Genomic DNA, 27,699 nt, shown 5'->3' with positions numbered 1-27,699 from the left:
CTCGTCTGTTAAGTAGCCTAAGTCTGTCTCAGCTTTTTATCAAAGAGCGGCACGTTTGTGTGTGTGTCCTTGTGCACTATATCGATCATGCAAAAACAAACCTTGAACAGAACACCTGCTAACATAACTAAAGCATGGCAAAAACGGGGATTATCTTCCGTATAAAATGCAAATGAATGGTAGATAGATGCGTAGAGTACTTTACTTATGCTAAAAGTGAAAATGACAAAGTTGCAAAAAAATCATATAAATAACAAACACATACTCACTACACAACAGGTACATAAAAGTTTTTATATTGCTATTATTGCTATTTGAAATTAGTACTTAAAGCTGCAGTCTGCAACTCTTTTTCAAGCATAATGCCTGGAACTGTCCGGGGATTCTGAAAGTAGTACATTAAATACCCCAATACAAAAAAAATGAGTTCTCTAGGTCCCCTATATGTCCCGCTAGGTCCCTCCAAAGCCAGCAGGTTTGTTTACAAAATTACAGACCGGACCGGTAAAAGGTAACCAATCAGGTTACGAGCTGGGCTCTGCTGCCTGTCAATCACCGATTGTGCACGCGCGATACAAGGTAGGCTCGTCCCCACGCTTATTTATCTAGACTATTGAACTTCATTACGGGCTAGTCTACTTACTGTGTCTTCCATGATCGCAAATGACAGGTGAGTTGATGAATGAGGAGTCGTGTACGCGCATCTGGCGTGCACTAGACGTGCACGAGTTCTCATGTGTTTTGATGGGGCGGGACAGGAAGTTGAATAACTTTTTATTTTTCGGTTAAAAAATAAGCATTTCTTGCATTTTGCGACTACGGAGGTCACCGTTTTCAACTTCAAGCGTTCTGATAGATCATGTAAACTCTTAAAATGCCAAAAATTAGGACTTTACGTATGACAACAACAAATCCTGCAGACTGCAGCTTTAAGGGTTCTTTGTGCATTGTAGTTAGTGCTGGGCGGTATGACCAAAAATACATATCACGGTATTTTTTCACGGTTTCACGGTATATCACGGTATTTTTTTTTTCATGCATAATTGGGTGTTCACAGCATTTTCTACAGATTTAGAACAGAATTACTGCAGTAGATTAATTTAGGATGGTCTATTTTACCGACATAGAATAACGCCCCACAAAATGATGCTGTTTACAAAGAAGTGCTACTCATGATTCTAATGAAGTGAGGAATTGGAATGCAAACACAATTGCAGTCAAAATACAGAACTTTTACTGTGCAAATTTCAAACATCTTTTATGAAAATCAATACAAAAAAGTAGTGCAACTTGCAATAATTATATTTTTGTTATCAATATGAGGTCGTAGGCAGTCCCTCTTGTGGCATGGTGTGGGAACAATCATCTCATCTTGAATGTTAACAAAACAAAGGAGATGATAGTAGATTTCAGGAGAAACAGGGTCAGATCAAACCCTGTTTCCATCATGGGAGAAGAAGTGGAGGTGGTTGAGGAATATAAATACCTTGGTGTTCATGTGGACAACAGACTGGACTGGAGACACAACAGTGAAGCAATCTACAAGAAAGGACAGAGCAGACTGTACTTTTTTAGGAAGCTAAGGTCCTTCAAGGTTTGCAACAAGATGTTGCAGATATTCTACAAGTCTGTTGTTGAGAGCGTCATTTCCTCTTGCGTCATCTGTTGGGGCAGCAGCATCAGAACCAGGGACCTAAAAAGACTCAACAACCTGATAAAGAAGGCTGGTTCTGTTCTGGGGACGACTGTGGAACCTCTGGAGACAATAATGCAAAGAAGGATTTTGCATAAAATCAAGAGAATTATGGACAACCCTGAACATCCTCTCCATGAGACTGTTATCGGGAAACAGAGTCTCTTCAGTCAAAGGCTTCTTCAGTTTGGATGCAAAACGGACCGCTACAGGAAATCTTTCCTGCCCACAGCCATCAGCATCTATAATAACTCCTTGATTTAATTGAGTTACATCAACATTTAATTTCCCTCTGGGATAAATAAAGTATTTTTGAATTGAATTTGAATTTGAATTGAATTGAAACGCATCTTGAAGTGACATTTGGCTCGACTTTTCTTTTGCTTTCCCCGTGTTACCTGCTGATGTGGCGGGTGCTGACCTTAACTTCATGCATTCTTGATATTCTAAGACATGCTTACGGCTAAGGTGATGGAGCAAATTGCTCGTGTTCCCACCTCCAGCGACAACTGTAGCCTGACAACACTTACATAAAATGGTTGTTTGGTCGACGTCGGATTTTTTTAAACCAAAAAACTTCCAAACTACAGACACGGCTCCTTTTTTTGGCACAAGTTCTTCTGTGTCAGCATGTTCTACTAGTTCTGCAGCTTCGATTTCGGAACTTTCCATGTCTATCCTATCCACCTTCACCTTCGCGTAACGCAAGTGCTTATTACCACCTCGCACCCATAGACAGTAAACATGCGTGTTTAGAAGCGCAACACTGAAAAGGGTCCCGTCTCAAACAATGTTGCGCGACGCAGCGTTCCCCCCGTTGTGTAATCAAATACACAAGTATGGCGGTATATTAAATATTCATATCATAACGAAATTATAAACCGGTATTCGGTGTGAACCGGTATACCGCCCAGCACTAATTGTAGTATTTAAAAAAAAAAAAAAAAAAGGCTAAATAAAATTAATGACAGATGGTACATGTGCAATGTCAGGTGTGAGTGTACAGCAAAGGAGAGTCAGTGTTAACTACCGTATGTTAATGATAGAAATTGTATTGTGTTTGGAAGCCATTTAACAGAGGAACCCCTCTCCTGACGCACAGAATCATTGTATAAGGCTATCGCAGTATGCATAAAGGACCTTGTTTCAGTTAAACTGAAGGCGCTTCTGACTTCTTGCAGAGACTTTCCAGCTTGCTCTTTTGTAAGATCTCTAGAATTCACCGAGAGACATTGGGCCTCATGCAAGAACATTTTCGTATTTTTATTCTAAATTTCTCTCACTTTTTTCATACGAAGGTCTCGTACGAACACGCCACGTCAGATTCAACAAGCGCTCTTAACTTCGGAAAAAGTGTGTAAACGACCTGCGTAAATGATGAATGCCACCCGTGCGTATTTAAGTGCACGTGCACGAGGATAGTAGATCTGCATACTCCACGCCCAAAATGATACCATATAAGGCTGTGCTTCCTGTCTGCTGTGCCAGGAAGTGTTGAGTCATGAGAATGGCATCAAGGTGCAAAAAGAACAACTTTAGGGGCTCTGAGACTGAAGTTCTGCTTTCAGAGATCCAGAAAGGAAAATCTGTCATTTTTAGCAGTGTCAGCAGTGGAATTACAGGACCTGCTAAAGCCAAGAAATGGGAAGTTATTACGAGTGCTGTTTATTGTCACCTGTAGTTCGTAATGTCACCGAAATGAAGAAGAAACGGTTTGATATGAAATGGCTTAAAAAAAAAAAAAAATGTCTCGCCATGGGCAGGCGATCCATGACTGCAACTAAAGCTGTGCAATCAGTTGTTGCCCCATCATGATGGCACTTTGATGGGGTGGTCCATGAGGGGGGTCTTCTGGCACCACACTTTCTGGTCTGCCTGGGCTGGTTCAGGTGGAGACCCTCGTTCATGGCAATATTGCACCATGAACGAGGTATCGAGACACACCCACCTGGCCTTCAGCTCAGTGCGCTCCACAACAGCAGAGGGGCTTTGATGCGTATATGTGTGCAGTCTATTTCTCCCATTATGTTTGGCAGTCCAGCCAAGGCATGAAAGTCCCTCTTAATCTGTACTTGTTGGACAGCGGTGTATGGGAATCTGATGTACCATGGGTGATAAACTGATGAGACCTTTGATGACCAAGGGGAGCGCACGACTCACAGAGGACTGGGACACCCCCGATCTGTCTCCAATCTCCCTCTGAAAGGTTCCAGTGGCCAAAAATCCAAGGGTGGTGAGGACCTGGACGTGTGGTGGAATTGGGTTTGATCGGCGTGTTTCTCTCTGGAGTTGTGGCTCTAGCAAGCTGCATATTTGTAGCAGCACAGTCCTTGGGAATCTAAATCGCTTCCCATTGACCTTGTTATATACAGAGTCAAATTAACCTTCAATGAGTGCATCATTTAAGTCAAACAGAATAATGTCAGCATCATTATGGGGTATAATGTATATATTTATTTATGTTTGCTTCAAAGTAATTAAATATACAATCCATTAGTCAAGCAAACTTGATTGGAATAACAGCGGACTATTTTACGAAACTCCTACGACAGGTCTGGATCACTGTAAATTATGTTCGTACCTGAAAGAAAACGTAAAATGCGAAAAGATTGGTGAATGCGCAAATTCTCTTAAATCACTCGTACGGACGACTTAAGAACAAATCTGTGCGTACGAACGGTTGGTGCATGAGGCCCGATGAGAGAATGTAGCAGGTAGTCCCCTGAGCATTCACAGCAAGCAATTCCTTTTTTCTGACCCGTGTCTTGCTTTTTACTCCATGGACAACATTGTGAATATGTTCAAATACAAAACACAAAAACTGTTATTAAAGAGTGTCATCCATTAGAATCTCCCTCTCTGAAGATGGATAAAAACTATGGAGCAAGTTCAGACTGGTTAAGGTTAAGCAGCTCGTGGAACGTTCTTCCTTCCACAAGCAGTCCTGGGGGTCCAGAGCTGTCCCAAACACATAGCTAACTCAGCAGGTTGTCCCATGTCTCCAGCTTCTCTCTGCCATGAACTGCTTTCTGTTGGTCTGCGTAGGTGTCACGTCTTCTTCTCAGATGCCTTTTTGAGCACCGTGGGGCTTTTTGTTCATATTTTGTGATGGCAGTCTGACTTGGTCAGGCCCAGTAACATTTACATATCAATCTGAAAATGGAACAAGTGTGAACCGCTCCAGTCCCATCAACAGACTGACACAGTGGCGATAGGTTGATTTTGGCCTCAAATCGGATGTTCAGAGGATTCTGACAGATTGTGGCATTGAATAAATAAATTACAGCTGTTCTCTCTAAGATAACAGCTGCAGCACTGAGTCATTTTGTGGACAGCATCTGAGCTATTCAGATGTTCGCTGAATAAGTGAGCTGTTTGAGCTGTAGCTTCTTCCTTCTGTCTGACCTTACAGTAATATTTATACAGTGACATATACGCATGAGATTGCTGGCGAGAGATTTATATAATTTTGGAAATGTCTGTGCACGTAGAAAAATGTGGGAGAAACAGTGTGGGGACAGTGCAGATGGCGTGTTTTTTCTGTCCTGAGTCATCAGGTGTGCCCCCTAGTGGAATTCTCCGGTAACAGGAGTACACTATCAAGTATGTGAGCGATTACGGCCATGACGGAGCAAGTTCCTTATGTAAACGTGTGATTCAAAAGCAAGTATATTCCTGGCGTTAGTCAGTACAGTCGATACAGTGCTTTTTTTTCTCTTATCACTCACAGTCATCCACCGATGGACGCATCAGAGGCAGCTTGGGGTTCATTGTCTCGCCCAAGGACACTGTGATCGGCCAGGAATCGAAAAGCAGTTGACTGCTCTTCCCTTTAAGCTACAACCCCCCCCCTTTCTGAGTTTTTATGTTTAGATGTCGCAGATGTTGATAAAAAATAGTCTTAATATTGAAATATATATTTCACTTGCTAGTTGTATATAAATGTAATGTGAAATTGATTTGAATGGTTAGAATGACCAAAAACACCCTCCTTAATGCTTTTTAAATGTGCTGTTGCATTGAATAATGAAAATGTCCTCACCTCATAGAACAAACTAGCATATGTCCTTCTCTGAGCGTTGGCTGGTTAAAGATGTCTGACAGATTCTCTGAGAACACATCCAACTTGATCACAGTTCAGCTGGAAGTCAGGTGTCTTTCCACAGTGTGCATATCGAGTTGATAACAACTAAATTCTCACTGTGGTGCAGCTAAACCCTCTATGTTGTACTTGAGTAAAATACTGATAGCTTCAACTTATTTTTATTGTATAAAAGGGATATTTAAGCTGCTTCCATCCGCCATCACTGCTTTACACAGCCGCTACACGTTTGGCACACTATCATGAATTGTTATGGTGATTTGACATGTTGTTGAAAGAGAACTATGACCCTGTAGAACCTTTTCACACACAACTTTCCAGCTGGGACTGACGTACCTTGTTGTTCATCTGTGTCATGCATGAAAGTACAGAAATAGAATGTGGGCTCGAAGTTGATACACATCTAAGCTGACAAGGAAGGTAGTAAAAGAGATTAAATGGTCTATGTGTGCAAGGAAGATCTCTGTAACCAGCGGTACTGGTGTCACTCAGCTGATTCCGGGACACTGGCTTCATGTGTGCAGATGCACATCAATATGGCGCTGAAACACCTCTGTTTGATGTGTGGGACTTACCAAAGAGGAGCAGCGCTGGGTTAACAAGTATTCTCTTTTTTGGCAATAGAGCTGATGTGCAACTGATCTGTGAACGGGGCTTATATGACTCAAGTGAAATACTTTATATGATGTACTGTCCAATCATGGCAATGGTGGCAATCACACTTCACCATTTCGTCATCTCTGTCACAGGCTCTGTAATGAGGCGTGGGTAGGGATGGGAATTGATAAGATTTTTACGATTCCAATTCCATTTTCGATTCTGCTTAACGATTTGGTTCTTTATCGGTTCCCTTATCGATTCTCATTTGGAGAAAAAGGACAACAAACCGGTCGATTAGCATCAACTTTGTTTAGTTTAGAAGTAACACGAGTCATGACCTTCCAAACCCAACAACGGTGAGGTCCACATTGGTCTATCATGGCCTGGGTAATTTAACTCTTCCTGCTCTGGTGAAAGGAGAAGCTGGAGGTAGACGTGAACTGGGGGTAGTACCACCAGCCTCTGGCTCTGAGCCAGTCAGGCTCTGTCTCTCATGATTTCATCTAAATGTAATGCCTGAGAAGGCATTCATTTAACCTTAACCGTTACTAACAGCAGGTTTTACAATGAGGCAAATGGCGCTAACATGATAGGCAGTGTTTGTTAGTTAGTTACCTGCAGTGTTAGCCGAGGACATGCTAACGTTGCTAACGTTGCTGGGTTCAGATTCACCGACGTTAATCATTCATTCATAGTTATTGCATGTTGGTAGTATTTCCTCCCTTTGGTGAAATATTCACTTTGCAAGTTGCCCTGTTGTCGTCTTTTTTAGGGATGTGTAACCAAACTTTCGAGCGTTTGTACCGCTTGGGCGCCATGTTTACTGTTGGCTGCTGGCTGCACTGGACTCGCCACGCAACGTTGCGTGATGACGTCATTCGTGCCCACTGGAATCCATAAGGGAATTGTTTGCAAAATCGCCAAACGATTCCAAGGAATTGAAACACTGGGAACAGGTTCTCAACAAGAACCGGTTTTCGATTCCCATCCCTAGTTAAAGCTGCAGTCGGCAGGTTTTCAAAATTGCGAGTCTAAAGTCGGAAAATTCGAACTGATACAACTTTCAGGTCCCTCCCCCAACCTCTAACAAGCTCCGAATCGCCCCCCAAACCCCTCCCCCTCTGTGGACGAGGTTGTGCACGTGAGTTCACACCAGTGTGAGCGCACACAAGCTGGGGCAGACTCAAGCTCAGCAGCGTGTGCACAAGCTGTGATTGACAGGTAGGATTCCTCCACCCTAACTTGATTGGTTAAAAACAGCCGGGAGCGCTCGGTTTTTGCAAGCATGATTACAGGCTTCAGAGGGAGCTACAGATTTCGTTATTTTTCCTAAACAGCCTATTTAATATTCTACTTCCAGAATCCCATGACAGTTCAAGCTAATATGACTAAAAAAAAGTTGCCGACCGCAGCTTTAACAAGTATTCTCTTTTTTGGCAATAGAGCTGATGTGCAACTGATCTGTGAACGGGGCTTATAGGATTCAAGTGAAATACTTTATATGATGTACTGTCCAATCATGGCAATAGTGGCAATCACACTTCACCATTTCGTCATCTCTGTCACAGGCTCTGTTGTGAGGCGTGGGCATTAAAGGAAAAGGGACTAACAGAGTGAACACTGAATGCCATCACTTTAACATACACCTTTGATGGTGTTACGTAACCATAATGCATTTTTAAGATTTGTACCATGTAACCTGCAAAAATATCTGCTAATCAGCTGCAAGATACTTACACCTTCGTGACATCTTTTAAATTCCATCTTTTCCAGTTATGTTGTTTTTCTCCCTGCACTTGTACTATATTAAAGCAGTTTACTCTGTAGTCTGTAGCAGCAGTTCAGAAACCTGGTGCATGTACGTGAGACAGGGAGAGGAGGAGAAGATGGAAGGAGGAGGAATAATATTTCCAGAACAGTTACCGGAAACATAGTTGGAATGCTGTGCTTCCTCTTTTCACCAGGACCTGCCTATAATCGTGTTCTTTTTTGTATGGCAGCCCAAACCCATCCAACTATTGCATCAGGAGGAACTGCTAACAGCAAACTGCACACAGCCAACAGCTCCCCAACTTTTAACAAACTAATTGGTATGAAAAGTTCTAGAATGTGCTGCACCACTGTGGCAGCAAGTTGCTGTAGCTCCGATCACATTGTGCGTGTGTTGTACTTTTTTCCAAAATACTTATTTTTTTTATTTTTTTGAGAGATTTGTCTGTGCTGATTTAGAAGCTGTGCTGCTTGAGGGATTTCTTCTAATACTTCTTACACATTTTAATGTCTGTTATGATGAGTTGCCATGCCAACAGAAGACTTATGCTGCGTGTACACCAAGGGCGACCTACACTGCCTGGTAGCGGAGGTAGCTGGAGAAGCTTCGCCTGAGAATTCGCTTTGGTAGCTTTGTTCGCTCGTGACGTCACATTTAGAATGCTGTGCAGCACCCCCGCGAAAAAGAACAAAGGAGGAAAGAGAGGGCAGGGACACGAATAAACGTGTTGTTATTTACAATTTGTTATACAAGATATACATCACGTTACAAATGATGTAAAACTACAAGCTGGCGGCAAACTACGTGGCGCTAAATGAATAAATCGTTTAATCAAAAACAAAAATAGCGCACAAACAAACTCACCACTCCACTCTCCAACCACCTCACTAACTCTCAACCATGCGTCGTGTTTTTTGTTATTATCCCGATATGCAAATGTTGTGGGGTTGTACAATATCTGGTGGGCGGACACCAAGGCGATTAATTTTTCAGTAGCCATGTTTAAAGGACGTAGCAACTAGGAACCAAAAATTACACGTCTGTTTCCGAGAACCCCGCGGATTGTCGGACCCCTACAATCTGTGGATTGTCATTGGTTTTCGCCGAACCGCGTCATAGCTCATTACCATAATATTAGCTTGAGTTTAATTGCTGAAATTCGCTCTGGTCGCCCAGTTCGCTCACACTCCATAGAGAAATAATGATTTCCGGCACTCAGTTAGCGTAGGTCGCTCCTGGTGTACACAAGGCATTACAGACAGGAGCAGCTAACAGAGCTTTTCAAAACCCACTAATGCCCCAAAAAAAGACCCCAAAACCTGGAGGTAATGTCGGACTAGACCAAAACACAGAAACAGGAGGAAGAAGCTTCAAACATCTCTTTTGCCGTTGATCCTCATGGGTAATGTGAGATGCAGTGCTATGTGGTTCACAGAAACATGGCTGCACAGTGGTGTGGTGCTTAGTTCAGTATTTGATTTTCAGCCTTACTGTTTGGAGTTTCCATGATCTCCCCGTGCATGTATGGCTTCTCTGTTTGTTTCTGTGTTGGCCTGATGGTGAACTGGCGACCCATCCATGGGGCACCCAACCTCTCACTTAAAGGCAGCTGCTTTAGGCTCCTATAAGCTATATGCTATCGGCAGACAGAGACATCATAACGAGCAGCAAAAGAAAAAGTATTACAGAGCTTCTTAACAATAGATGGAGTAATCCAGGACATCTGTGATGCATACAGCTCCTCTGCCAGTCCTCCATAATTGTTACTCCTCACGGTCACTTTTCCACCCATCGTTCAGCTGCAAGCTGCGATCAAAAAGTTTTTTTTTTGTTTTTTTTTTAAGCTGTGACCTCTGTGGGGATTATCATCCCCACAAGGACAATGAGGTACCTCCCTAATAACACGATGTCTCATACTTTCTCTCAGTCTGTGGTGCAGCATCTGTTGGGGCAGCAGCATCCAGAGCCAGAGACTCAAACAAACTGAACAATCTGGAGAAGAAGAATGTCGCAAAACGTCCAAAAGTGTGTTCAGTCAGAGGCCTCTTCAGCTCCAATGCAACAAAAAAACATTACAGGAGATTATTCCTGCCCACAGCACAATTTTTTTTTCTCTAAAATGACGAACGACTGATAACTGTTTTGATTTTCTTTGTTCCATTTTGGGATTGATGAAGTGTTGTTCAGTTCATTCAAATACAATTTAACAAGCTTTTCGAAGCTCAGATTCAATGCAAGATGGGTATATTGGACTGCATTACTTTTCAGTCAGTGCTTCTTATAAAGTGAGTGCACGTAATGTAATAACAGAATACAATCAGTCGGTACCAGTTGAGTGCTGCTTTTAAATACCCCTTTTTACGTGGAGGATGTTGCACTTTAACTCAGTAGTTGGGTAATGTAACACATGTAAGGATGCCATTATTTGCTATCATGGCTTGCAGTAGTTGCAATGCTTTTCATGAGCTACATGTTAAGTTGGCTGATGTGTCCATTCAGTTGATTTTTGAATTGTTTAAAATTGTCTCGTGTACTTGTTTATAGCTTTTTAGCCATTAGTATATGTTATATTTCTTGGGACCACCTGTACCACCATTATTTTAAAGATACATATTCCTGGTTACCTGCGACAACAGCATTGATCATTTAAGATCTCATGCAGTTCTAATCCTGAACTTATCTGTCAGAGAATGGCATGAAGCGTGAGTTTTTCTGATATTTAGCAGCGTCAGGACTTCGTACCGTGATCACAGACCCAAATAGAATCTACGGAGCTGCTCCAATGGCTCATGCTTTGACAGTCCAGTTGACTTTGTTTCCTTCGCTAATCAGATTGGGTTGTTTGACCCTGTTTGACCTGGCAAATAGGATTTTGGCCAATTCAGATTTAAAAAAACAGACAGTATGAAACATTGAGTTGAACCAACTTCAGTTTTCTTCCAAATTGCCCGAGGTAACAGCACGTGTTTATTCAAACAGGTGGTTTGTGAACTGATGCAAATGAAAACAGGCGGACCAGGTGATAAAAAGGGTTTCAGGAATTCCATGATTACTTGTGATGGCTTTTTGTTATCAGTGGTACCAGTAAAATTCCCTTTTTACATGGAGCTTTTTCGCTGCCAGTTTACTGTCAGTGAGCTGAGGGCAACGCCTGTACCCACAGACCCTAAGTAAGAGCCAGTGCGTCCCAGGGGCCGGGCCTGTAAGCCCCTACAACACTAAGGGATGACATTATTTTGTGTCCTGCAGCCTGAGCTCAGCTCACTGCCAGCTGTCTTGCATAATAGTAAATTCTACCAGTCATGTCTCTTTTATCCAGCAGTTGTTGCTATCAGTTTCAGTCTCGATGTAAGACGTTTCTGTGGATAGAATATACTCTATTAAAAGAAAAGGTGGGCTGTGCCCTCTGGTTGCTGTGTGTATGATGCCTTTTATTTTACTGATTAAAAAGAATGTATATTCTTTCACTTGACCTGCCTGTCAATGGTCATAGTTAGAGCTGTAACAAAATCCGGGTTATCCGGTTTTCAACCCGGATAAATACGTCACCCGGGCAGACCGGATGGTGGCATGCATTTGATCCGCCTTAAAAAAAATAAAAAATGATCCGCCCAAGTCGAGCCAGACGGCATTTCATTATGTCAACAAATGGCAGTTAAAGCGCTCTTGCACCTTTGTCGTGAGAGAAATGATGAATCCGGAATACATATCCCTCTTTAGTTGCCTACTAGGCTACAGTCATTCTCTAGCATGGTGTTCAGTCATGAACACACAGTCACAGACACACACTGAGTGAAACGAAACCTAAAGGCTCGTGTATACTTCGCAGCAGTGTGTCGCAGTGAGCTTGTCGCAGACACGACGCAGTTATTTTTGATTTATGCCTTGAAGCGCTGTCTGCGCTATGTTAATCCCACGCCACAACGCAAGAGGGACAATCACGAACAAGCTAGGATTGTGGGTGTTACGGTTACGGAGGTCATTCAACAACAATGGTGACTGGACGAATGCGCACTTTGATTGAGATGCAGCTGATCGATCTAGAAATAGAAGAAATAGTGCTACTACTGGAGCTGGCAGAGAGGGAAAGAATCGTCACGGTTAGCACGGTTAGCGTCAGCCGGTTAGCAAGCCGGAAATACGCATAGTGTAGAGCGGATGTAGAGTTGACCAATCAGAGGCCTCCTTTCTCTCCTCCCTGCGGCGATGTCTGCGGCACTGTCTGCGGTGAGTTACGGTAGTCGTCCAGTATTCCGGCACGTCAAGCCGTATCCAACGCATTCAATTCATTTTCAATGAAATCCGGCCGATCGTTGTCGCCGTGCTCGCAAAGCATGCTGGGATTCCGGCACGGCGAGCGGGGGACCTGCGGCACGTCAAAAAGTTGGGCTCGCTCGAAGTTTATGCAAATTTGCCACGGCAGACGGAGTGTGTTATCCAATGAAAGTAGATCATGTGATCTCCTGTGTCGCAGCAGCAGCAGCACAATAGCAGCTCTCCTCGCTCGCAGATCCGGATCCATGGTGCAATATGAAATAATGTTCCATTGCTGACGATTTATACACATTAATTTCCCTCCAAAACTCAAATTTTTAGAGGGAGAAACTTCGGTTGGTTAAAATCACAAGTTATTTACTTTCCCCCGGAGCCATTCTACACGCCCCTCTGTACACACCCACTGTAGTAGCAACACGGCGAGACTAGGCATCCAATCCGGCGAGTTACGTTGACGTGCCGGAATAGTGGACGACTACCGTTACAATTTTGAGGAGGTGCACCAGAGTGTCTGCGTAGTGTCTGCGTAGGGGGGGGGGGGCATGTCTGCGTTAACTGCGACACACACGCAGACGACCTGGTTTCCGAGTATAAATCAGGCTTTACTCCCGCCCCGTTTGTCACGAGCCCGTTTGTTGGTTAAGTGAGCCATGCCCCCTACTGATCCGTCCTGACTTGCGATCCGTCCGGACGGGACGAATCCCCGCTGACTCGTAACTGCTTGCTCGAACGGCTCACTCTGCGCTCGGCTATTATTATTCAATAAAAACACGACTTATGTTCCAACTTCGTACCGTTGCATTTTTTTCTCTAGTTAAGCCAGCGCCACTTCATGACGGATCCTTGCTCGGTCAGATCGTATATTGAGTTGTTTCTGTGTCAAGGAAGCGGGTGCCTGAGTCTGGCGAATCATGCTGGCTCTGGGTGACTCACGGCCAGTCGAGTCACGCCGCAGAATCGAAACTTAAAAAGATCCGAGTTGGCATGGATTCGCTACTTGCCCTTCTGACCGCTGAGTCACCCAGACCCAGCGATTCAGCGGTCAGACGGGCAAGTAGCGAATCCATGCTAACTCGGATCTTTTTAAGTTTCGATTCTGCCGGCAGCAAGGATTGTCGACTCGTCAACCCATCTGACTGCTGAAGCCTCTGTACCTCGCTACAGGCTCGGTTAGCGTGGCTTCATGCATCTTGTACAGTCGTTGAAAAATAATCATTTAGTGATATAGGGAGGGCAAGATCATTCCATGTTGTTTACTTGTAGGTCTAAACTCAGCATTGCCTCACCTAATGCTACCACATTTGTCGCTGTGTAAATGCACACACTAGCTGTTGTGTCTGGCTTTCAGATAAAATGGCATTGAATTATTACTTGACAAAAATAAATGATTGAACTTGTAGCCGTAGGCTGCTCTTTGATTTATCAAAATGAATTGATAAATGGGACAAAAAAAAAGGCGAGGCGCATAGCCACTAAACGGCAGAAAGGTTGTTTTTTTTTTTGTTTGTTTTTTTTTTTTTTTTTTAATAAGTGACTCAAGTGATTCAAGTGATCCGTATAACTCGAATCCCCTCCTTGAAATGATCCGATCAGCCCGGATTGCCCAAAAGATTCGAGTTAAGCATCTCTAGTCATAGTTGGTCAAGGTCAAAATGAATTGGCTTGTTGCTGTCACCAGCTGTTTTTAACCTGTCATCTTTTGGGGGTGCAGACAAATTGCTACTTTTGAACTTTTAAGATGCTTTCAGACTTTATGAAGCACTACTCAGCCTAATTGTATTACAATGAAGCAAAAAATAAGAGGACGGATAGCTGAAACTGTAGAGAAGTAAAATCATAAATATGTTTCCAAAAGCTGATGCAAGTCCTAGAGAGAAAAGCAAAGTAATGGTGGGACCAGACCTCTGGAATGGACTTGGAGGTGCGAGGCTGGGGGAGGATCTTTACTTAAACTTTGTGGCAGATCTGATTGTACAAAATAATTCATTTCATAATGTTATTCGAAAGTGATCCTTTTGAAATCAGGCGGCCATTTTGGGTGAGTTGGCTTTGAGTGAGTTGTATGGCTTAGTTTTTGCTGGCATTTTTGCTGATTATAGGACTGTTTAGGTGAGTTTGTCTGTTGAATCTGCTAGTGTGTCTTGTCTTGCCTCCACCTCTGGCACCCTCTATACTTTCATTACCCCCTACCCGAACCAGGGTTTGAATCCCATTCCCGCTTATCTTACCTCTTTTATTTCTCCCCCTACCCGAACCAGGGTTTGCATCCCCACCCCGCTGTGACTGGTGTGCAGTTGGTGAGAGGCTGAGGTAGCTTGTGGCTGTAAAAGATGGTGGTTGTGGTGTGAGGAGCAGTGATGGCTGGCATTAGGGGGGTGACTCTGGGACGCCAGTGGTCATTGTCTAGCCTCCTGGAGGTGTCGTGGGCCCAACTAGACGAAACACTGATGAAAGGAGGTCCCCACCTGATGACCCCAATGATATGTTGGTCAGCACTGCTCACTGGTCTATATAGGGAGTATAGGGAATTACTCACTGAGTCTGGTCCTTTTATTTTTTTTCTTTAGCACAAGTTTCTTGTGTTTACCTTGAAGAATTCGTGTGAGATATGTTTTCTGTTGTATTGGGAGATTAATTGATTATTGGATGGTAGTCTTAGCAGTTAGACCCACTTAGAATAGCTAAGATGAACATGTCGGCACTAAATGGATTGATAAGTTGATGCTCTCTGAGAAATACTTGTGGGGAAATGCCATGTGACGTGTGTGCTCCTTGTCTTCTCCAGTTCGAGGCAGAATATCGACGCTTTGCTTTAAAAAGAAATGGCCCGGGTGGCTTTCAGGAGTTCTACCACCTCCTCCAAACCATCCACAGCATCCGTGGTGTTGATGTACTCCTGGGATATGCGGACATCCACGGGGACCTCCTTCCAATCAACAATGATGACAACTTCCAAAAAGCTGTCTCATCAGCCAATCCGCTGCTCCGCATTATTATAACCAAGAAAGGTAGGTGCTAAAAGCGAGAGAACTGAGAGTAAAAGTTGGAGACTGAACGGTAGGAGAACCTCCATAACTCTGTTGACTAAGAGTAGACTGAGCTGAGCTGCTCTACCTGATGCCTGTCCATCCTCACTTTCAAGCACTGTCAGCTGTCTGTTTGTGTGTGTGTGTGTGTGTGAGTGTGAGCCAGGGGCTGAATAGCTTCATGGAAAGGCTTTGCTCTTCAGACTAAAGGCTCGTGTATACTTCGCAGCAGTGTGTCGCAGTGAGCTTGTCGCAGACACGACGCAGTTATTTTTGATTTATGCCTTGAAGTGCTGTCTGCGCTATGTTAATCCCACGCCACAACGCAAGAGGGACAATCACGAACAAGCTAGGATTGTGGGTGTTACGGTTACGGAGGTCATTCAACAACAATGGCTACTGGACGAATGCACACTTTGATTGAGATGCAGCTGATCGATCTAGAAATAGAAGAAATATTGCTACTACTGGAGCTGGCAGAGAGGGAAAGAATCGTCACGGTTAGCACGGTTAGCGTCAGCCGGTTAGCAGCAAACCGGAAATACGCATAGTGTAGAGCGGATGTAGAGTTGACCAATCAGAGGCCTCCTTTCTCTCCTCCCTGCGGCGATGTCTGCGGCACTGTCTGCGGTGCACCAGAGTGTCTGCGTAGTGTCTGCGTGGGGGGGGGGCATGTCTGCGTTAACTGCGACGCACACGCAGACGACCTGGTTTCCGAGTATAAATCAGGCTTAAAGGGCGGTTTATGGTCGGAAACCAGGTCGTCTGCGTGTGTCGCAGTTAACGCAGATATGCCCCCCCCCCCTTACGCAGACACTCTGGTGCACCTCCCCAAAATTGTAACGCACCGCAGACAGTGCCGCAGATATCGTCGCAGGGAGGAGAGAAAGGAGGCCTCTGATTGGTCAACTCCAATCCGCTCTACACTATGCGTATTTCCGGTTTGCTAACTAGCTAATGGTGACGCTAACCGTGCTAACCGTGACGATTCTTTCGCCTCTCTGCCAGCTCCAGTAGTAGCAATATTTCTTCTATTTCTAGATCGATCAGCTGCATCTCAATCAAAGTGCGCATTCGTCCAGTCGCCATTGTTGTTGAATGACCTCCGTAACCGGAAGAGAAACACGCCACCCACCACACCCACAATCCTAGCTTGTTCGTGATTGTCCCTCTTGCGTTGTGGCATGGAATTAACATAGCGCAGACCGCGCTTCAAAATTGGGCATAAATCAAAAATAACTGCGTCATGTCTGCGACAAGCGCACTGCGACACACTGCTGCGAGAGTATACACGGCCTTTAAAGCTGCAGTCTGCAACTCTTTTTCAAGCATAATGCCTGGAACTGTCCGGGGATTCTGAAAGTAGTACATTAAAGCGGCGCTATGCAACTTTCAGTAATACGGGGTTTGTTTACCATGCAATACACACCCCAAAGCTGTAGGGGGAGCTCCGTAGAAAATGGCGACAGTCTAGCCAGACTGTCGTAAACCCACCAGAGGCAATTTACGGTTTATTTTTCAAGACACTGGCAGAGAGTTGGAGAGCCGTCAACAGCTAATGGAGAGGGGGTGTGTCTTATCAGGCTACCTGGCTCGGCTCAGAGCCCTTTACGACCTGCCGTGAAGCAGTAGTTCTCGGCTCTCGTGTGTCGCGAGACTTCCAGAGGTAAACAAAGCACGCGGCGCCACAGGCAAAGTTGCAAGCGCTGTTTCGGTCTAGGGCCACCAGATGGAGATGGAAATGTCACCGTTTTCATCAGAACGGGTCAGCCAAGCAATCTGATGATTGCCAAGCAATTTTATGACCATGAAAAAGTTGCATTGTGCCGCTTTAAATACCCCAATACAAAAAAAATGAGTTCTCTAGGTCCCCTCTATGTCCCGCTAGGTCCCTCCAAAGCCAGCAGGTTTGTTTACAAAATTGCAGACCGGACCGGTAAAAGGTAACCAATCAGGTTACGAGCTGGGCTCTGCTGCCTGTCAATCACCGATTGTGCACGCGCGACACAAGGTAGGCTCGTCCCCACGCTTATTTATCTAGACTATTGAACTTCATTACGGGCTAGTCTACTTACTGTGTCTTCCATGATCGCAAATGACAGGTGAGTTGATGAATGAGGAGTCGTGTACGCGCATCTGGCGTGCACCTAGACGTGCACGAGTTCTCATGTGTTTTGATGGGGCGGGACAGGAAGTTGAATAACTTTTTATTTTTCGGTTAAAAAATAAGTATTTCTTGCATTTTGCGACTACGGAGGTCACCGTTTTCAACTTCAAGTGTTCTGATAGATCATGTAAACTCTTAAAATGCCAAAAATTAGGACTTTACGTATGACAACAACAAATCCTGCAGACTGCAGCTTTAAAGGAGATAATCCACTATGATATGAAGCTGTGGCTGTTTCAGAGAATGTTTCTTCATTTCATACACTGTTCTACATTATGAACCCATCCCTTCAAAAGTTTGCAGTATGGAGTGCTCCAGAATGGAATTTGAGCCATTAAGCTTCGGTTTAGTGGGGGCCAAGCTGCAAGGCTTTTCTACATTTGCATAAACATCTTCTTCTGTTGTTAGAACAGGAAACACACCCTAAACTAACTTTTTCTGTCAGTACATGATATATGTTCAGTTTTTGTGTCATTCACGCTCCATTCGACCATTTCTTAACATCGTTTTTTGCTACAGTATATTGCATTGCTATGGAAAACTTTCTTAAAACCCGCAAATTAGGTCAAAATTTCACAATATTTTTTTTTATTGTTTAGAGAATTGACCCATCATAGTCAGAGAGCTGTAGAAGATGCCAAACAGGAAGTGAAGTGGACTCCATTTTCAGGATGGGGGATTCAGGATTTTGCAGCACTTCTTCTTCTTTTAACCCAATTTTCTTGTTTATTTTCAAGAAGCTGGGTAGTTTTTGTGTTAGCCAGCTATTGATTTAGTTTTTGGGTCAACCCTAGTGACACTTGACACATCTCAGTTTAGACCACCCCTCCCCCTCCCCAGCTGCTTTGTCAGCTATTTGCCCCCTCTTTTGGACCTCCCACTAATCCAGACGCAGTGCATTCTCTTCGTGTATTTACAGCTCAGTCTTACACAGTGTGTAAGAGCTACATTTGACCACGGCAAAAAAAACATAGAAGTATCACAATAACGGCTCAGAAACCACGAGGTGGGAATACTTGATGTAGTCTATTGTTTTGGAACAGGATTGCAAATGCCACACATGGTTGTTTTAAATGTCAAAACTCAACTATGTGTTTTTTGGACCTAACATAAAAAAGTGAAAGAACTTGGTCAGACGTGTTTCCTCTGGGGATGATGGCCAAACCCAACAAACCGGTTCCTTTTTATAGGAGAGCCCCTAAAGACCGAGCTCCTTACCCCCCTAAAGACTGAGCTCTTCACCCCCCTAAAGACCGAGCTCCTTACCCTAAAGACTGAGCTCCTCACCCCCCTAAAGACTGAGCTCCTCACCCCCCTAAAGACTGAGCTCTTCACCCCCCTAAAGACCGAGCTCCTTACCCTAAAGACTGAGCTCCTCACCCCCTAAAGACTGAGCTCTTCACCCCCCTAAAGACCGAGCTCCTTACCCTAAAGACTGAGCTCCTCACCCCCCTAAAGACTGAGCTCTTCACCCCCCTAAAGACCGAGCTCCTTACCCTAAAGACTGAGCTCTTCACCCCCCTAAAGACCGAGCTCCTCAACCCCCTAAAGACTGAGCTCCTCACCCCCTAAAGACCGAGCTCCTCACCCTAAAGACTGAGCTCCTCACCCCCCTAAAGACTGAGCTCCTCACCCTATCCCTGATGGTCAGCCCAGCCGGACTTCGGAGGACGCTTGTATTTGGGATCTCATTCTTTAGGTCACTACCCACTACTCGTGAGCATAGGTGAGGGCTGAAACAGCGACTGGTAAATCATCAGCTTTGCTTTTCGCCATGACAGACCTCTACAGTATCTGCATCACTGACCCGCTGCCCCTGCGCCGTTTAGAATGAAGGAAGACAGAACAAAATCCAAGTTAGTTTTTCATAGAACAGGAGTTGGTGTCCAAGCAGATCAATGTTAAGCCTCATTCCCACTATGCAGTCCGGTACGGGTCGGGTCGCTTTGGGGTCAGCTTGTGTTCCCACTGTACAAAGGGGACCCTCGGGGGTGGGCGGAGTGCGTGCCGAAGCGTAAATAGCAAATAACAGCAAATAACAAATAGCATCCATAATTTGGAACCACCTCCAAGCTTCTTCAGCTTAATGCCACACCGGCTCGCGGTCCGGTTGAAACCACTCTCTAACATTTCTGCGGCAATCAGCTGGAAAACTTTTTGGTTTGGCACAGCGCCATCGAGCTCCCGCTGCACAGCCTCCTCACCAACAACAGAGAGCAGAGCCTGGAACCGGTCCTGTGTGCTCGGTACCCCAAGCAGAAGGGTTACGAAAATGGTAACGGGTTCCATGGTAACGGTACGGTATGGATCGGTATGCTTTCGTGGTAATGGAAACACTGAAAACACCCGTACCGGACTGCATAGTGGAAACACGCCATTAGTATGCTTATTGAAAAGGTTTTCCCCTCTCCAATGTCAGCGGCCACTCAGGATGGGGTTGAATCCAACTGAACACTTGATGTGATTTATAGGTTACGTTTTCAGGCAGCTTTTTATGAATTTTAATGATATGAATACAGTCCCATTGAACTGGACTGACCTGGATGTGTTAAATGTGTTTTACTTACTTTGTGAAGTGCCTTGAGATTATTTCTGGTTTCTGAATATGCCAGATATACCTGCCCCGATGAGTCATCTCAGTGCCACCTGAAATGCGTTCAGCTTTTTGGCTGCACCATGAATAGCACAGCCCTGGATCCAGCATCAGGAAGTTACAGAGTGTCAGCCAGCTAGGTGTTTGTATCGGCTGTTCCTCTTGAAACACGTTTTGGTGTGATCTCACTCTCAGATGATTGGATATGTGGTGAGGGGCAGGACTTTCCACAGAGCGTTTTGTCTCAGGAAGCATATATTCAAGGAACTAAAGTTCCTGTCAGCCCTGGCTGTCTGTATTTGCACTGCTCATTACACTCACGAGAGGACAGTTAGTCTGCTGATGTGTAAAGGAGCAAGGTCGAGGCCTCTGCTCTCTCCATTCTGTCAGAGCTCAGTGTGTCTGTTACAGTCAGAGTTGAGCCGCAGTCCGTAAACACAGAAAAGTGATGCCACAGCACAAAAAGCTGCACAAAAAGCTGCATTGACACTCAAGCTGGACAGAAGAGTTTTATTTGTGCTGCTGTACATAACTGCTATGAAACAAATACAGTTTGATCGCTTATGACAGAAACAAATTTTTAATAAATTATTCAATTATTCATTTTATCCTTTTTTCTAATCTTTTTCTTTTCACTCTTTGAATATCCCATTTGCTTTAACCTATAGCTTCTGTTCTGAGCCAGTCGGCTGTCAACTTCCTCTTTATGATGCATGCATGTCGTTTTCTGAGACCACGTAAAGAGATGTTTCAGTTGACAACAGGTAGGGTTATGTGAGGTACTGATGAGCAGTCAGTGGACAGTGTTCAGACTGCTCTGTTTGGAGCATCAGAGAGGATTCCTGTTCGGGGAGCTTAGCTTCTAGGAGTGCAACCGTCAGAAACGCACATTTTTTCTATCTAAAACAACTCAAACCCTAAAAAAATCATGACAGCTGAGAAAATGCTAAACCATGGACTTCTGCACCATGTCATTTTTCCCTAAGGTAGTAATTTGCTTTCTTACTACTGGGGCTGGGCAACGATTCAAATGTTTAATCTAATTAATCACATGATTTCCCTGATTAATCACGATTAATCTCATTTGTATGCAAAATCCAAAAATGAATCCAAAAGTAGTGTATAGCTTTTAGCATTTAGTTTTATTTTAAATGTGCTGCCATATGAATGAAAGTTCCATAACATTTGTTGTGCAAACACACTAACATCAGCATCTTTCTGTAGTTTTTATGTAGAAGCCTCGCTCCACTGTCTGTTTCCTTGAATGACTTGCTGCTATCAGTTGTGTGTTTTGCCTTTAAGTGATATTTTAGACTGGAACTACTACGCTGAGAAGACAATTCAACTTGGCAGTGTTTACAGATGACTTTGGTTCTGTCGACTCCGCCGTCTGGAAGAACTTTAAAATGAAAATGGCCGAGTAAAAGTTCCGTACCCTTCTCCATGTTTGGTGGATCCGCCGATTACTTTCTTTTCCGGTTCAACAGCAGACAGCAACAGACTTTTACAAGATAAAATAAATAATAAAACATGCGTTAATGCGTGATAAAATATTTATCAACGTTAAATAATTAACGAGTTAACGCGATAATAACGATTTAACTTGCCCAGCCCTACTTCTACATTTCTCAACCAAAGCATATCTGAGCTTCAATACATAGACAATTGAAAAGTATTATTGTTTTTTATGGTTCAGGATGGCACAGCACATGTGAGTGAGGAAGAGTCATTAAAGGGGAACTCCGGGGCATTTGAAGCGCAATCCCATTGCTAGAGAAAGGTGCTGTTGGGTAAGTCCAAAAGGACTGTTGGGTAAGTCCTTTTGGACTTACCCAACAGTCCTTTCACTGCAGTCTTCTGTCCATCCATGGACATCTGGAAACAGCTGTTGTTTCAGAATATAAATCTGAAAGCATGTCTACCTCATCACCATTCAGTAATGTCATATTCCTCTGCTCTCAGCAACACTACTGTTGAAAATGTGGACACTGGGGCGGTCTGTGGCGTAGTGGGTACAGCAGACGCCCCATGTACAGAGGCTATAGTCCTCGTGCAGCTGGCCCCGGTTCAAATCCTGCATCGGACGGCCCTTTGCTGCGTGTTATTCCCCTCTCTCTGCCCCTTGCTTCCTGTCTCTCTTCACTGTCCTATATATATAATAAAGCCCAAAAAAAAATTTAAAAAAATAAATAAATAAAAATGTGGACACTGACATTTCAGCGACAGAAGCTGTGGCATCAAAATTTCAACAAGGACAGATCAAGGACAGGCCGTGGCTAGGGTCGGTCGTCCAATAACCGGAAGGTTGGCGGTTCCATTCCCACTCTCGCCACTCAAAAAAGATTGGTGGAACTGATAGCTGGAGGGGTGGCAGTCCACCTCCTTGTCACGGCTGAGGTGCCCTTGAGCAAGGCACCATACCCCCCATGCTCCCTGAGCGCTTCATGGCTGCCCACTGCTCCAGGTTGGCATCTGTCTCTGAGTGTGTGACCCTGTGCATGAGTGTGTCAACAGGTGCCAACCTGGATGGGTTAAAAGCGGAGGACAAATTTTGTGTGTATGCATGTATGCATGACCAATAAATCAGATCATAATCTTAATCTTAATCTTAATATGATTTTGGTGTACAAATAATCCGAATCAAAGTTTGGTGTACAAAGAATTGGAATACAAACTTACATGATGGATGATAGGAAAAACTTATTAAGTGCCTATAGACACCTTAATCTGACAAGAAATTGAGTCAAATCGAGTTACTCGCGATCGGATTAAGACCCCGAGATAACTCGGTTGAAAGTCAAATTAAACCTGCTGGTAGACGCTGAAGCACGTGGTGATTTCCGTTCTGCGCATGCTCGAGATTTTTTCCCGGGGTCGGGACCTGGAAGTCAAAGGAGACGATATTCCTGTTGTTGTCGCTGTCAGAAAGAAACAAACAACGCGATGGAGAATGCTCCGTTGGGCATCGAGTTTGTGCAACAAGCAGGTCATCACAGACCAAATGTAGAGGGACGTAGCTTCATCTTGCTGTTTGTTCGCCATTTTCTCGAATGCCTGAGTTTGTTGTTGAAGGGGTCAACAGGAAGTGGCTCTATTAGCAATAGTTGAAATGGGTACAGCGCCACCTATCATACCGGGGTATGACACGCTTTGTGCCTCTGATCCCATTCATTCACCGCCATATATCCAAGGAGAATTACCCTTGCTCAACATGTTCTTATTGTAATTTAGCCAATTATCCGATCCTTTCAGTGCCATGTGACCCCACTGAGTGAGATTTAAAAGGACAGGAAAGAGACTGATTGTTTGGGTGAGAAAGGAAGCAGGAGGACCATTGGACTAAGGCTGTGATGTCATGATTAAAGTGGAAGGTTTGACAGCATGGGAAAGCAGAGAGGGGCAGAGAAGCAGAGAAAAAGGCCAGAAAAATAGCTCTTCAGTATAGTCCTACAGATTGTTGTTAAATCATTTCCAACCAGCCAGCAACTGTGCATCATCTTTCAAGTGTTCCTCTTCTAAGTCCAGCTGTCACATAATCAATTCTTGATTCAGGGATTAGCCAGTCTGTTAAGCCTTTGAGTGACACCTCACTTAGACTGCAGGAGTTTCCATGTTGTGTCCACAGAACATAACAACTTAAAGCCCACCATAGACAAGTGTTTATTCACGATAAATTAAAAATAGCACACACTGACACAAACTTTCATATCCATTAAGTCTTTTTAATTGTAAAAATGAAAAGTGCAGGGAGCTGCCAGCAGCATTTGTAAAATAAAGCCAAACATAACTTAGAATAAAACGGGAAATAAAATAATAATATAAATACATAATTATCAATAAAAAAATAAATCACTCCCTGCTATGAGAATACTTGAATATATGCTATTTTTATATTAAGAAGTAATAGAAAATGAACTGACTGAGAACTAAAAATCAAGTGTAGGGAGCTGCTTATAGCATTTTTAAACAGTAAAATAAACATAAACATCCCTGTACAACTTTACAATGAACCATCTGAGTAGCGTCGCGTACGGCTTCATGAAGTTGTTCACCTAACACCATGGTTGTTAGCGCAAGCCTGCTAGCTACTTGGTGGTGGTGTGACAGCCTGTCTGGCTACCCGTAACAAGATGTTACTCCAGATGTTTGAAACGCATCGACTGGCCAAAACTTAATTTTATTAAAGTTAATTAAGAGGGACATTACGATCAATCACCGTTGGTTCTAACGTGCTGGGTAACCAGTTGTTACGGAATGAGATAGGCTCTCACACCGGCAGGCTACCAAGTAGCTAGCAGGCTTGCACTAACAAATGGTTAGTCTCAGGAACAAACACAAACACGTTTATTTGGTCTTCATTGACCATGGCTTTCAGTCCACCTTTCGTGTAGAACTACAGACACGTTCACGTTTCCATGTGGGGGTTTAAAAATGACTGTACACTATGCCGAGACTGCTTTATGGACAACCGTTTCAGTGAGTAGTATTCGCCGTCATTCTGGTTATCCTTACGTGAGCTAAAGGTTTGCGTCGTTACACAGATCAAATGGACCATTTTCACTAGTTGTATACACTAATAAAGACGTTGTGGTGCCGTGCTTTTGCAACATTGGTGTGTTTGTGACTTATTGCAGGGGATAAGGCTTCATATATGCTTACCTTGAAGGGAGTTTGTTCTCTCTGCTTCAAGTCGTACTGCCACCACCGCGGCCCCACTTGCACCCGCACCGCAGCTGCCTTGAAACCGCTCACAGCGTTCAGTAGCCACCCCACTCCCAACTTGCGCCACGGCCGCCTTGAAACCGTTCGCAGCCTTGCGTGTTGATTGGTTGTATTCCGTGTGCCAAACAAATCAGATGCTGTGACGGGCAGGGCAATGCTCATGAACTCAAAGTGGCGAGAGCAGAAGACGCGTTCAGAACCAAACGGCTGCAAAATTGGTTGTGAAAATTATATAAACTTATCGGTGGAAAGTATGGCCGATGCCGATATCCTCAAAATGCTAAATATCGGCCCGATATATTGGTGGGGCCGATAATCAGTCGGGCCTTATTTCATGCAATCCTGGACTGATGCTGATATCAGGATACTGTGGAGTTGCTGTATGTGAAGTTAACTCCTTGCTCAGCTGCGCTGCCAAGGGAGGAATTCTGGGCTGATAAGAGGGCTCCGTGATGTTACTGATTGCCCTCTGAACATCTGTACTGCTTCAATGCTGTGGGACATGATAATGTACAGGAAATTCCAGCAGAATTACTTCTTGAAGAGAAAAGGACCACTTTTTGCTTTTGACTATACAAATGATGACGTTATAGCACAAGACGACTGGTAAATAATGTTTTACCTCCAACATGTTGCTCGTTAGAGAAAAATCCTAAAACTGGACAGTAGTTAAAATGTCAACTGGAACAAACACCTTTGTATGTTTTCAAGACTTTTTAGGATTAACAGGGGTATAAAGATCGACCAATATGAATTGGATGTAATTACAACCTCAAATCAGAAGTTTGTGAATTTGAATTGTGAATTGTGAATGGAAAAGGCAATAAAAACAGCAGTTATTATATCAGGTTTGACTTTTAATTGATGCAGACAGTATGAATCCCAAGAGCACCTAGATATGTGGAAAATGCTGTTTATCAACTGCAAACCCTCCAGTTAGAGGACAACCATTCTACAAGCTGACCTATGATCCAAGCCCGTCCCATCCCAGAGTCTGGCTGCAGGGACTGCTTGCTGACAGCAGGCTGGATGCTCCTTCGGCTCTTTGCTCCATTTCTTCCAACAACAAAGAGGTCACGGGGGTCCAGCTTAGGCTTGCTCCCTCATCCTTTACACTGAAACTACTCCAGATTCCTTCAATGCTTTGATGATATTCTGCAATTTATTTGTTTATTACATTTTTCATGTGGTCCCAAATGTTCTGTTACTGCACATCCATTCACAGACCCTTCCAGTATTTGACTGGAAGTGAGGGCCACTTTCCAGTCCGATGCAGTGCCAGGACCTTTTCTTGCTATGTTCCTTTATATTGCATAATTCATGATGTAATGATGTTAATCTGCTGCTTAGGAGGCAGCTATTTTTTATAATTACACACAGGTGGCACTTTAATCAGATTTACGGAGTGGTCGAGAAGCAAAGAGAGCAAGAAGAAGTTAGAAAGAAACAAAAGGAAGATAAAAGATCAAATAGAGAATCCACTTTTTCTCAATCATGTCTGTGCTTCAGAACCTCGGCCTCACATCATTAGTAAGAATGAGCACGAGTTCACAAACTAAAAAATCTCCTCAGCTAATCACCTTATCTGTCTAATCCTTGTTTAAGATCACATCCACGTGAATGAAGTGGAGCTGAATTTGTGCTACTGTTTGTTTTCTCTGGGAGGTTTCCATTCTCGTGGCTGCGTTTTTAATGTTTGACTGTATTATCAGTAGACTCTGTGCTAACAGAGTCAGGGTTCCTTTATAATTAGGACATGCAGTCAGTAGGAGAGGCGTCATATTTGACCTGAGCATGCAAACCAGTGTTGTTTTCGTCAACGATGACGATGACGAAATCATTTCGTTGACGCCACTTTTTTTCATGACGATAACGAGACGGTGACGAGATAAACATAGCTCTCTGATGACGAAAACATGACGAGACGTGTGTGAGTTTTCGTTGACGAGACGAGAATGGACGAAAATGTTAGTGGGTGATCTGTCAGACGTTTAAAATGCATGACATTTCTGCTTATTGTGTGTGTCAATTAAAACCTAAAAAGTATCTGCTGCGGCACCTTAAGGCTCGCCACAGGGATATTTTTTCGAAGGTAAGTTACAAATGCTGTTAACATAATCGATAAATTTCATAGTAAGCTAATACATTAGTACGTTTTCCACATACTCCTGGCGCAAATGGGCTGCTAACTTCAGGCTAAAGTTAGCTTTTGTTACGCTAACGTCAATTCATTATGTGTGTGTTACTTTAGCAGCATGTTTAGCCATGTTTACATTCAGTGACGGTGTGGTTATCTCTTTATGTGTACGTTCTGTCAGCACGTAACTTGATATGTTAAACAGGTCGAGTTACTGTTATACGTAGAGTCTGCTAGCTTTAGCCTAAAAGCCACAAGTGACGTTGTGCAGCCCTAACCAGGACCTGTGCGTTTAGTGCGCTTACAGTAAAGTTGGGACACACGCACAGTACAGAATGAAAAATCAGAAAGCTTTAGTATAGGGTCAGTTAATAAGCTATGTATTTTTGTTCTGCTTGTTTGATAGTTAAGACCATACTATTTTCTTAACACGGTAGACTATACTTATTTTTTCTTTTTTTTTTTACTAAAACTAGACTAAAACCTTTTTGACTTTTCGTCGACTAAAACTAGACTAAAACCCTTTTGAGTTTTCATCGACTAAAACTGGACTAAAACTATCACATATAGAAGTGACTAAAATGTGACTAAAACTAATAAGCATTTTAGTCCA

The 27,699-nt window shown here is 43.7% G+C and overlaps 1 protein-coding gene across 1 annotated transcript in view; it reads left to right on the top strand.

The window, feature by feature from the left end:
* Positions 1–27,699, top strand: part of pard6a (par-6 family cell polarity regulator alpha) — a 49,485-nt gene that overhangs the window by 4,282 nt on the left and 17,504 nt on the right. The window contains exon 2 of the mRNA XM_075469242.1: positions 15,227–15,449. Within this exon, the coding sequence (XP_075325357.1) occupies positions 15,227–15,449 (223 nt within the window). The remainder of the gene's footprint in view (positions 1–15,226; positions 15,450–27,699) is intronic.

The sequence above is a fragment of the Odontesthes bonariensis genome, chromosome 7 (genome assembly GCF_027942865.1).
Source record: "Odontesthes bonariensis isolate fOdoBon6 chromosome 7, fOdoBon6.hap1, whole genome shotgun sequence".
Lineage (NCBI taxonomy): Eukaryota > Metazoa > Chordata > Actinopteri > Atheriniformes > Atherinopsidae > Odontesthes > Odontesthes bonariensis.
Note: the sequence above shows the minus strand (reverse complement) of the source record. Positions and strands in the feature narration are given on the sequence as shown.